Below are 12,534 nucleotides of genomic sequence, written 5' to 3' on the forward strand. Positions count from 1 at the left end.
GTTTTAGGTTTGGCCAGGATGGACCTTAAGACTGCAGAATAATGTGCTTAGCAAGATAGTAGAAGTTTTTAAGCTTAATAAGAGTATTGTTAATAGAAATATTGTTAATAGAAAGCACACAACTGAGCATTGTTTGAAGCAGGTGTACATGCGCTTTCGGTGACAGGCTAGAACAACCATCTGTGAGCTTTAGCAATATGCCATTGGCTGGAAAACCTTCAAAATGCCCTGAAACAAAGAGATCTTTGGCTGTTGTTAGCAAGACGTGAGCTGTTGCCATCTCTCAATTGTCTCATCCTGTTATGAGGCTGATGCTGCAATAAAGGCTCAGAGGAACTCAGAGGAACATCCCCCAGCAGCTCTGTCCCGTTTGTGAACAAACCTCCAGCACAGGAAGGAGCTGTCCTGAGCACAGCACACAGGTAGAGTGGCTGTGTCCTGGTTTAGGGCAAATCTGGGAGGAAACCTCCAAATGAGGTTCCTCCGGGGAGCAAACCCAACCAGCCTCTCCCCCCAGCTGGTCCAGGAAAGAGCTTCCTCAGAGAAAAGTGGAAAAAAAATTATTTATTTAACAAAGTGCCCACAAGCACAAAGAATGAATAATACAAAACAATAAAAGCTTTTGTTATTCCGAAGTGAGATGGCAAATTCAGAAAGTCCTTGCTGTGGGTTGTAGCTCAGCTCCCTCAGTCTCCTAGCAGCTCCTCTGGTGCTGGCAACATACCGAGGTCCAGGCCCCAGGGGCTCCTCTGGGTTTTTAAATCCAGAGGAGGTTTAAACACTCCCAAGGGAAAAACACAAAACAAAACACACACACACACAAAAAAAAAAAAAAAAAACAAAAAACACCACAACACAATCCAGGAAACTTCTCTGCCTCAGCTAACGAAAAGCAAAAAAAGATTTGTCCAGCTGCTGTCTGTGCCTCAGACAAACACACAGTCCCCCCCACCCCCAAAAAATAAGGAAAAAACCAATTAGAAATGTAGATGAGCGAGTGCTGTTTTCAAAACAAACCCCTCGCTCCTTCTCGCTCCCAGAAGCGGTCTGACAGGCACAGCACAAGCAGAACAGGCGATCGGGGATGCGAGCATCATAAGTCCACCCAGGACGGGCTGGCACCGCTCTCCTCCCCGGGCCGAGCAGCGAGCGAGCGCTGTCCGAGGTGCTGGGGACCTCCTGCGGCTCCGAGCGGGGACCGGCTCCGCTCTGTCGTGCCGGGATGTCGCGATGAGCTGGCTCCAGCGGGAGCTGTCGCACTCCGCCACCGTGGCTCGGTTTTGTTGGCGGGCAGGAGCTCAGCCACGGGCAGGCGAGAGAAATAGGTAGCGTGAGGATAATAAAGGAGGACAGCTGGCCTAGGAAGCACCAGAGATAAATTGGCAAAGGGAAAAAAAAATATATATATATATATATATATAAATAAATGCTGAAATTAATTGCAAAGCGTGAGGTTCCCACCGAGCCCTCGGGAGAGAAGCACTTGGTGGCACCCGCTTCATCTGTGGCTCCACGGTGCCTAGCGTTCCTGTGGCCAGCACAGCCCGGCACTGCAGCAGGGTTCAAGCCACGGGAAGCGGGTGGCTGTCCCCAGGAGCAGGGGAGCCGCTCGGCAGGACGGGGCTGGCTGCTCAAGCCGCAGCACAGACTCGTCAGCTGGGGCCATGCCACATCTCTGGTGCTTGGGGGATGCAAACAGGGCTGAAGGGAGCAGCAGGGACCGGTCTTTGCCTCCCTGTTCCAGTCCTTTCCTCACCTTATCATTATCTGAGACTCCAAACCCCAACGGAGGAGCTGGGCAAGTGTCCCTGTACTGCCCTGGTGCAGCTCTAAACCCCACAGAGCCCTGTGGAGGCCTGAGGTGAGGGCTTGCCACGCTCCCACCTGGGCCAGGAGCACCAAAGCAACCGAGGCTAAAGGATATTTTATCACTCAGGTCCTGTGAGGCACCACAGCACAAAGTGTAGGAGGGTTCATTGTAGAAAAGACACAAAAAAGCCCCGCACCCCACTGACCTGAGCAGGATCTCACGGGAGGGCTGCGGCCCAGGCAGAGACAAACCTCTCTCCCAGCTCAGCATTTTCCTCGTGCAGATGAAGCTGGCACAAAGACACAGCACTGGTGCGCTCGCAGATGTGATCAGCGAGCAAAGTTTCCCAAAGCTGCAAACAAAAACATGGAGAGAAAGTCAGAACAGGATGAGACACGGGACCAGGGAGCAGTTTATGTCTTCCAGTTTGACAGAAAAAAAAAAAAAAAATCTATGAAAGAAGAGAGAGCAGAGCCTTTATTCCCTTCCAGCCACCCTGTCCACGGGGTGAGTTTTTCTTCCCTTCCAGCACGGGAAAGGCAGCTCGCACTTCATCCTCCCCACGGATCCTCACACCCCCCCCTGCAGCACCCGGGCCCCTCCTGGCTTGGAGAAGTGCAAACAGCCGCTACAAAGTCAGAGCTAAGTGGCAGCTTCCCATTTCCCCAGCTCTAATTGCCAGCTGAGCAGACGGCTAATCTCCCAGAACGTGCTGTGATAAGGGTGCTGCTGAGTCCCCGTAATTGCCTGAGAGCTGCCATCGAGGATGCCGGGAATTGCCCAATTATTCTCCCCGGTTCCTCCACACCCCACGTTTCCTCCCTCCCCCTCTCTAAGTTTTGTAAATTAGAAAAGAGCTTTTTTTTTTTTTTTTTTTTCCTTTTTTTCCCCTCTCAGAAACAGCTGGCACAGGATTTCTCAGCGGTTCAGGAGGGATGAAGAGATTATATCTGGGCTGGCTAATCCTGTGTGGGCAGGGAGAAGGAAATGGGGGGAGCAGCAGTGGGGATCCCAGCGCAGGCAAAGGGGAGGGAGTGTACTCACAGGTGATGGTCTGAGCAGAATTCATCCCAGCAAGCCAGCACTGGCCCTGAGTACAAAGCACATCCCATTTCCAGCTCCTCAATGGCTCTACTGAGTAATAAATCTGCTCCTCAGTCCGAGCCGGCTGAAACATTCACACTCTCACTGTTACCTTATTCAGTGCTGAGAAGTTAAAACCTTCCTGCCAAGGCCAGCAGGCTGGGGAGAGTCAAATATCCAAATCCCCTCCGGAGTTCAGCAGTGAAAAACAAAACAAAACAAAACAACAAAAAAAAAAAAATTAAAAATAATAAAAAAAAAACCACACCCAAGCCAAAGCAAGTCCCTGAACTACAGATCACCTGCATTATCTCCCTTTGTTCAGCTGCTTTTCTCCAGATGATGCAGTGGGCCAAGAAGTCATCTGGCATCCTCAGAGAGGCAAACAAGCCAGGCCACTGTCTAATCCAACATTGATCTGCACACACAGGCAGCAGGACTCAGCTCCCAGCCCTCGGCTGCCTCTGCAGCTGTTTAAAGCTCGGTTTTCTCCCTAAATGCCTCATGACCATCCCTTAGATGCCACTTTTAAGCCCCAGAATGGCAGCTCTTTGAACTTCCAACACAGGCAGAAGCCAGAAGGACTGAGGGACTTAAAGGCCATTATTTTTTACGGGATCAGGGCTGCTCTTCTGTGAAGAATTCCTGGAAGTTTGTATACAAACACGTTAAAGATGCAGCACACCCAGTCTGTACACCCAGGTGGGTCTGGGTTCTTTTTTTCTTGGCTCTGCACTGCCAGCACCTGTCCTAACCCAGATGCAAACCACGATAACCACAGCATCTCTGGTGGTGGCTCCACCTCACAGCCCATTCCTCCTGTTCCTCCCACTCCAGACCTAGAAAGCACCAGGTAAAACGAGTGTAATGCCAACTCCTGCACTGGTTTAGTGCTGCAAACCTCTCAGTGTCCCCTCTCAGCTGGATGTGAGCTAACACTGACCCCAAAACCACTGAACACAAATCCACCCCATCCCACTCATGGCAAGCTGGAAAATGAGATGAGCCAGAGGATGGAGATTCTCAGCAAGGGAGGGGGAAAATGGAGCAGAGATGACTTAAAATGACTTAAAATCCCACAGTGCACCCTCAACTTGACAAATGTCACCCCCCTTCCACGCTGCAGGAGAAGAGCCAGGGATCGTTCAGGCAGATCTGAGCTAGAAGTTAATTTACTGAGTGGGTAATAGGCTGGTAAATAAGATAATATGTCAGATTTGCTGATTCCTTAATACCCACACATCCACTCATGGCTATTATACTTTGACATAAGCGGTAATTTGACATATAAACAAAAATATAACAATGAACACAAACCCACAATTATTAACAACATTACAATCAGGTGGGACACTTAATTCCAGCCCCAGTGGCTGCTGGTGACCACCTGAGCAGATTTTCTCACCAGTGTTGTCTTCCATCTTTCATCACTGTCACTGTGACATGGCAGGTTGTTACTGCATAGCTAATGCAGATTTTAATAAAATTACTGATATTCGAGGGGTTGTGCATATTTCTCTATAAATAGAGAGTCACAAGGGGCTCTCATGCAAACACATCCATTCCCAACACATCCAAGTATAGACTCGGAGGTCTCTCAGGGATGTATTTCAAAATGACAAACATTTTGTTCAGTGTCAAGACAGATGTCCTGGGTCTTAAGAGTATTACACTCACAAATAAATCCTTGTTGCTTCTGCACAACACATGTGGCAGCAGTGACAGCTTGCCATTTGTTCCCATTTTGCTGGGCCCGTACTCCAGGTCCTAACAGAGTACAATTCCATGCTGATTCAATCCCAATGCAATGAACAGGTTTATACAATCATTCAGGTTGGAAAACATCTCTAAAATCAAGTCCAACCATTATATATTGCATAGAGTTAAGAGAAAAGCTGTGGCCCTACTGCTCGTGGGGTCATAAATGAAGTTTAGTAGATACCACCCAGATCACAAATACTTTTTGAATTAATATTTTAAAATACTTCTTGAGTTGAAATTATTTATCCAAATTATCTTTTGAAACTCAGTGGGTAAGGTGATCTCATCACTTTCCCTTATTGTTTTAGTGGCTTTCACTTGCAACTGAGCTTGGATACAGCTGAGAGCTATGGAAACATTACTCTGGGTGATGCCAACTGTATTTACAATTAAGTGGGGGTCCTTTTCCTTAATCCTTCACCATTTAGACAACGTACCAATTGACTAGGTCCTAATGCCAACAAAAAAGATTTTAATGAGTGGTCCTGCTCACACAAATCACTGCCAAGCTTAATTTATTTGCCAAAACTCCAGCTTCATTTAACACTCCTAATCCTGTTGCTGGGATGCCAGTCACAACTCCCCTGGCTTGTTTTGGAGAGGTGAGGGTTCACCTGTGCAACCCTGGGAGCAGCCCTGTGCAGATGGATTTAGCAATGATAAGCAGGTTTAAGTGCAGAGATAATTAACCTGCACTGGCAGTTCCACAGGCCTGAGGCTCCGTAATGGATTAAGGAGCACTTGTTGCTGGCCTGTCTTTTTAATTCCACCGGGCTCAATTTCAGAAATCTACAGAGTTAAGATTCCAACAGGTAGTAGGATACATAGTGGGGGTAATGGTGATTTTCGCTGTGCTGATATAAGCAATCCTAGTTTAAATTGAACTATCTCTGAGATAAATATTTAAATTATGTCTGATCCTATTTCTCTTTCCATGCATTCTTCTGATACAACACTCATTGAACAGCTACCACTCTGGTTAGATCTACACCCCTTTTCAAAGGAACCACATTGAAAATTAGGCAAGTAAATTTCCACTTCATTTTTGGGAGCTTGTCTGTCACAAATTGTGCTTACATTTCCCTCTGCCAAATCCACATTAATGGGTGGGACTCCTAAATTCTTACAATTACAGCTTGCTTTTTAGTGATTGTCACTGCAATAACACTCAGGCTTAAAAACGTGATTACAACCATTACCACATTGATTTGTACAAATAAAAGACCTGAGGGTTTTCACCCCAAGCATCAGGCTTGTTGATGGATAAACTAGAGCTGGGTCAAATGGCTGGGTTTGGGGATTTTGGTATAACCGAGTGTGGGTCCTGAAAAGGGAAATAGGACAAGTCCCAGCAGGGAGACTCCCAACTGCTTACCCCAGCTAGTGAGTGGCTCTGTGTATCCACCCAACATTAATGTGATATATTAATGTGATATTTGGCTCCACTGTTGTCTTTTAGCTGGTCTCTTTTCATAATGGGCTAAAGCTTTAAAAGAGCAGGGGTTCCAGCTTCAAGGCCTGGGGGTCTGTGGGAGATGAGACAGGGTCAAGAGTTGCTTTATGAGCATATAGGGATAGCAGTGGTTGGTCTCATTCCCGAGGGTCCGTTCCCCTGCACAGTGTGTGATGGAATGTGATCCATTGTTAGAATCTGGTTCTCTCGTTAAAAACACCCTTGGGTCCCCAAAAGCCACCTCTGCTTCACCTTGGCTTTCATATGATCTCCTCTAGTCGGAGACACACCCCACAAAGAGCCAGTTCCACTCTTGCCAGCCTTCTGGCCATATTTCTCACCCAAATTATCCAGTTGAAGAGGGTCCCACAGAACTGTTCTAAAAGTATTTCTTCGTTTATCCCCTTGAGAGCCCAAGAGACACTTCAATTTTAATAAAAGGGGCTACCTTAAACTACAATTCACCCAATTCACTTTCACCTCTAAATTCCCAGTCAGGGTCCCTCCATATATCTCCATCCCAACCTTCTGGGGATGCAATTAACAAATGGATCTTTATGGGACCTAATATATCAGCTCATAAATTCTAGTGTGTCCTCTGCTCTTTTTCCTTCCCCCAACCCCAGTTGTTTCTGCAATTGTTCTATTCACAGAGATAACAGCTCTTTTTATCACTTTCTTTGTTCAAACTCATCTTGTAACACTCTCATTTCCTCTTCTTTGTATTCCTTATAATGACACGCTGCTTCCAAACGCATTTCCAACAACTTGCATATTATTCCCTTTTCTTTACCATTTTACAGTTTCCCTCTCACGCAGTTTAACCGTTCCTCTGTCTTTACTCCAATTACACAATTTTTTTGAACACTCAATCCTCAAAAAGTCTTGGAGAATATCTGATTTCCACACCAGTAATTGAATCTGCCATCCTACTGACTGTGCCAGTTTTTTCACACAAGAGCCAGAGATCACCCGGGTGGATCTGAGCTCAAGGTTAGTTTATGGAGCTCTAATCAGCAGATTTAGGTGTGCAAATCTCAGTCCTACCTTCCTCCTACACTCAGCAGAGACAGTCCCAAAGGATGGACACAAGCACACTACCAAGTGACAGGAGGACTTTGTGCTTACCCAGCCAGGCTTCTCTTTGCACCGGGGCAGCAACAGTCCAGGATGACCCCAGAAGCTCTCTGGAGACAAAACAAACCAGGGGAATGGGAGTGCAGAGGTGTGGAGGGCACCCAGCCCAAAAAAAGGCAGCCCTTTCCTTCCCCCACGTGGCCCCAGAGCCCACAGCAGCTGCCCCAGAACAGGGTCCCCAGGTTTGGGATCATCCCAGGAAGAGTCTCCTGCTCCAATCACGGCCCAAGGACTGCAATCCTATTGATCCCAGGAAGAGTCTCCAGCTCCAACCATGGCCCAAGGACAGCAGTGCTATTGCTGTGCTCATCCCAGAGCTCTCACTTCCATAAAAACATTGGAATTCACTCCCAGCCAGCCCCTGCAAAACCAAAGCAGCCCCCAGCCCCTTCCCATCCCCAAGAATTTTCTCCTGTAGACAAGCCAAACTCAACTCTAAAACCAACCAAAATACCAGAACTCCAGCTGCCCTTGCATCCTCCAAGGGATCGTGGAGCATAATTCCTGCATCTCACTGGATAAGGAAGGGAAAACAGGAACTCTGGAATCAGGAAATCATTTAGAACCTCAGAACATCAATAATTGCCTAAAACAGGAGCCACACCTGGCTTGTTTAGGGTTCCTTTCAATGGATGCAACCTTTGGAAATTCTACCTGTACCTCCCAAATCCAGGTGCTGGGAGGTTTGGAAATGGCTTCCACGTAGGAGCAGCTCCACATCCCAAATCCCACCCCTTTCCCAGAGGATGAATTCCCATCCAAAGCTGCCTGGGGCACACCTCCCACCCCACAGAAAACACCAGGAGGTGACAGAAATGCTTTTCTCTTTATTGGGATTGGGATCACCGGGACATTCCCAGAGGACAGAGCCTTTTCCAGCACATTCCCAGGGCAGTCAGGCTCAGCAGAGTGGCTGCTGTCAACAGGAGCCCCTTGATGACCACGGGAATTCCACCAGCAGCACCTGGAAGGGACAAAACCCACTCAACACTTATTTATTGGCTTCCCAGCCTCCATCCAACCCTTGGGAAAGGGCCCATAGGGCAACGGTGGGGGATTGTTCCAGAAAGTCCCTCTGTGAAATCACTGGGAATTCACAGTGGGATCAACCCGTGGGTGAGGCCTGAAGACACAGCCCCACAAAGAGCCCTACCTTGGGGGGTGCTCCCAGCTGATCCCGGACTTCCAGAGGGGCTCATTAATCCCTGAGCTGGCTCCAGGATTAGCAGGGGTCCCACAGAGACATCAGCCTCAGTCGGCCCTGAGGGCCCACCTGGAAAAAGGTGGGAATGAGTACCTAGGAGAGGGAATTCCTGCTTGCGCTGGAATTTGAGAATGAACACAGGAAGAGCAGAATTCCAGCGGTTTGAAATGCAAGGACAGAGCTAAGACAGAATCATGGAATGGTTTGGGATGGAAGGGATCACAAAACCCATCCAGAGCCATGGACAGGGATACCTCCCACTATCCCAGCTGGCTCCAGCCGGCCCTGGGACACTTCCAGGGATGAACAACCATGCCAGCACCTCTCCACCCACCCAGAATTTTTTCCAATAGCCCCCCCCAGAATTCCCTGTCTTGCCTTGAAAAATCCCTTCCCTTAAGGACACCAGAGAGGAGCCAGGAACCAAAACCCCTCTCCCACAGCCCGAGGGGCCCTGGGGACACCTTTGGGACACACCTCTCTGACCAGAACCGTCCCTCCTCACACGCCTGCCCATCCACGCGGCCGGAGCACGGAATTCCCGGGAATCTCCTCCAGGAGAGGGACAGCTGCCAATATCACAGCAGCTGCAGATGGCCGCGGTGCCCTCCAAAGGTGCCCACCTGGAACAGAGTCACCTGTGACCCCCCTGCCGTGGGCAGGGCCGGTCCTCTCCCCGCACCAGGGACACTCACAGGCCGCTGGCTTTGCTGAAGGAGCAGGCTTTATTCCAGGGATTCGGGGCTTGAGCCGCCGGGGATACCCGCAGGTGGCAGCTGATGTAGAGCTGGCAGGAGAAGCCAAGGAACATTCATTACTCTTGGGCATTTCAGGGCTTTTTATTTTTCCATGGAGAAACTGAGAGAAAGGGTGGGAACAACACCTCACCAAATTCCCGATGTCTCCAGCAAATTTGAAGGCGTCCACCAGGAACCGCAGCGACTCCGGCCGGGGCCGCGGGGACACAAAGGCTGAGCCGGTGTCCTCTGCCCTGCTGTCCACCAGGCACCTGGAGAAGGGCCGGGAATCACTCAGGATGCCCCACAGGAATCTGGGATTCTCCAGCCAGCCCCAGAGCCTGGCCTTACCCGCCCAGGTCGATGAAGGCGTAGCGGGGGGACGAGCTGCTGTCGGGGGTGGCGGTGGCCACACAACGATCCACGAAGAGCCGCAGGGGCACGTGGCCCTCCGAGGTGACATCGGCCTGGAAGCGGAGGCTGTCCCCAAGTTGGAAGCCGTTGGAGAGCCTCTCCCTGCTCCAATCATCTGGAATACACAAATCCCAGGGGATGGGGTCACTTCGGGGACTTCTCGAGAGCATGGAACCTCTTAAACATGCAGTAACCCCCGTGGGGTGGATTTGGCTCCATTGGGGCTCCCGGGATGTCCCCAGGAGCCACCAGGAGCAGGGAGCTGAGGGACACGATGCCACCAGGGCTGCACCCACCATCCATGAGGCGCAGGGAGAACCGGAGCCGCTCCTCTGCCACCACCGTGGAGCGGAACGGGGCCCACGTGGGGTGCACGGCACCGCTGCTCACGTTGCTCTTCCTAAAGGGAAGCAGTGGGAATTGCGTGAGGTGGCACTGGCACCTCAGGGCCATGGAAGTATGAGGACAGCCCCCACCGCTCACCTGGGGTAGTGACACTCAATGGGGACCTCGGCCGGGGTGGCCCTCACGATAAGGGGGTTGCCAGAACGGGTGGGTTTGTAGAACAGGGTGGTTCTGTAGATCAGGGAGTCCGGGGTCACCTGGAAGGATTTGGGAGAGGGGAAAAAAAAATTAAAAAAAAATCAGGAAAACGAACTCGGCACCAGCAGGGACAGTGCCAGGACAGAGAGGCCACATTCCCGATCCTACAGGACACCGTGCTGGCATCCCAACAAGGCGCCAGCTTGAAGGAACTCACAGAGCCTGCAGGACTTGGGTACCTCAGGACCCATCATCCCAAAAATTCCCACACCCAATCCCAAACCCGCTGCTGAGTGCGTGCCTCATCCAGGATATCCCATACCCCATAACCCACCGTTCTCCGGGCACTCCTCACCCCAAACCCACCAGCACCAGGGCACCTCTAGGCGTGACCCCTTCCCCCGGCGGTGCCGCTCACCTGCAGGCTGCTGCCGCACTCGTGCAGCGCGGCCACGAAGGTGACAAAAGCCTGGGCGGGGTTCGGGGACAGCGGCGGGCAGGAGGCCGTGCCCAGGCTCAGCTCCGCTGCCCGCACCGGCCGCCCGGTGCCGAAGAGGTCCCTGCGCACGGTGACCGCCAGCTGCCCCTCCTGGCACCGCACGGCCACCGCGGGGCGCGGGGACAGCGCCCGCAGCTGCGACAGATCCACCCGCGCCCAGGGCTGCGACACGGCGGGGACACGGCCCCGCGAGGAGTCACCCCGCGGCCGCCACGGCGCCGAATTCCTCGGGGGAAAACCCCAGGGATCAGAGGATGCGGCCGAAGCCAACACCCAGCAGAGCAGGACAAACCCAAAGCGGCTCCCAAACCCCATCCTGACCCCAGGAAAAGCAGCGCATGGGAAAGGGGCTGCTCGGGAGGGTTTTATGGGAGCATCCGGGGGGAATTCCCCGCCGGGATGAAGGGATCCAGCTGGGGATTCCACTCGGGATAACGGGATCCGGCTGGGGATCCCACTCGGGATAACGGGATCCAGCTGGGGATCCCACTCGGGATAACGGGATCCGGCTGAGGATCTCACTCGGGACAACGGGATCCGGCTGGGGATCTCACTCGGGATAACGGGATCCGGCTGGGGATCCCACTCGGGATAACGGGATCCGGCTGGGGATCTCACTCGGGATAACGGGATCCGGCTGAGCCCAACCCTCCCGAGGGTGATTCCCTGCCCCTGCAGCCGGGAATTGTCCCGTTTATCCCATGTCCTGCTCGGCTGCGGTGGCACCAATGTCGCCCGTGTCCCCCTCGCTCCCTGAGCCGATTTTGGCCAGCGAGGCTCTCCCCGATGTTTCCCCCCGATCTTCCCGGGAATTCCCCAAAATCCAGGCGGTGCACTCAGACCTAGGGATGTGCCAACCCCATCCGGGCGCTTCGGGATCCCCCCGTGCCCGATTTCCCTGGAATTGCGCCTGGGTAATGAGGGCACCGTAACGAGTTCATTTGCATGGAAAGCAGAGGGGCAGAGGCGGTCAGGGACCGGGAGGGGGGATCCAGAGATTAATTAGCCTGCGGGTGTTAATTACGCTGCTTGGCACCGCCGCTGGTTGGCACAGGAGGGTGAAGATGGCCCTGAGAAGCTGCGGGAGCGGCTGGGGGCACTCAGGGGAGTGGCAATGCCCGTGCCCTGCGGGCATTCCCGGAGAATTCCCGCTCCTCATCCATAGGAATGGGAGAGATTTATTCCCAGTGGGAATGTTTTACCGGGAAGCAGGGCTGGAGCACTTACTTCCCTCTTCCAGGATCTGTGGGATGGGTTTGGGATGAGGGGACCCACTCCAGTCACTTGTAGGGGATGAGCCAAGTTCTGACCTAGCCCGAATTCCTGGTGGAAATTCTCAGGTCAGGTCCTGCCGTCCCCTGCAGCGCCCATAATGTCACTGCCACATTCCCACACCCCCTTCTGGTGTCCCTGCATTGTCCCAGGCGTTTTTAGGGATGATGAATAAAAGATGGGGCACAGAAAACCTCTCCAGGCCTTTAGATGTATTCCTCAGGAATGGGGCAGGTCCCAGCTCATGCTGAAGCTGCCCTGGAATATTTTATCCAGGGGGATGGAGCTGCTTGGGGGGCTCTAGAGGGATCCAGATGGAGGGGAGGGGGTGTTTCTGCATCCAGAGGGATCCATGGGGTTGGGAAGAGATGTTCCTGCATCCCGAGGGATGGGAGGGGATGTTCCTGCCTCCCACAGCCCCACTCCCCATCTGAACACCAGGAATGGCCCTGAAAATCCAGGATTCGATCCATCCAACCTCGGTGGGACCCAGGTCTCCAGGGATGAGTGCCTGCTCCCAAAGCCCCTTTCATGCAATTGCAGATGGAAGGATCAGGATCCCAAAGAGCTTCACACAGCCCCATCCCAAGCTTTCCCTCTCCGGCCTGGATTTCTCAGCCC

General features: G+C 52.2%; 1 protein-coding gene across 1 annotated transcript; it reads right to left on the reverse strand.

Annotated features, from left to right (window-relative positions):
* Window positions 1-8,051: 8,051 nt before the first annotated feature.
* ZP3 (zona pellucida glycoprotein 3) lies at window positions 8,052-10,989 on the reverse strand. The gene is made up of 9 exons (XM_040083906.2): window positions 10,561-10,989; window positions 10,083-10,201; window positions 9,896-9,999; window positions 9,537-9,714; window positions 9,337-9,457; window positions 9,144-9,235; window positions 8,926-9,071; window positions 8,398-8,517; window positions 8,052-8,208 (listed from the first exon to the last, which is right to left on the reverse strand). Exons 1-9 carry the CDS (start codon window positions 10,954-10,956, stop codon window positions 8,087-8,089), a joined length of 1,398 nt encoding a protein of 465 aa, XP_039939840.1. The 5' UTR covers window positions 10,957-10,989; the 3' UTR covers window positions 8,052-8,086.
* Window positions 10,990-12,534: the final 1,545 nt, after the last annotated feature.

This window comes from Hirundo rustica, chromosome 21 (assembly GCF_015227805.2).
Source record: "Hirundo rustica isolate bHirRus1 chromosome 21, bHirRus1.pri.v3, whole genome shotgun sequence".
NCBI classification, from domain to species: domain Eukaryota; kingdom Metazoa; phylum Chordata; class Aves; order Passeriformes; family Hirundinidae; genus Hirundo; species Hirundo rustica.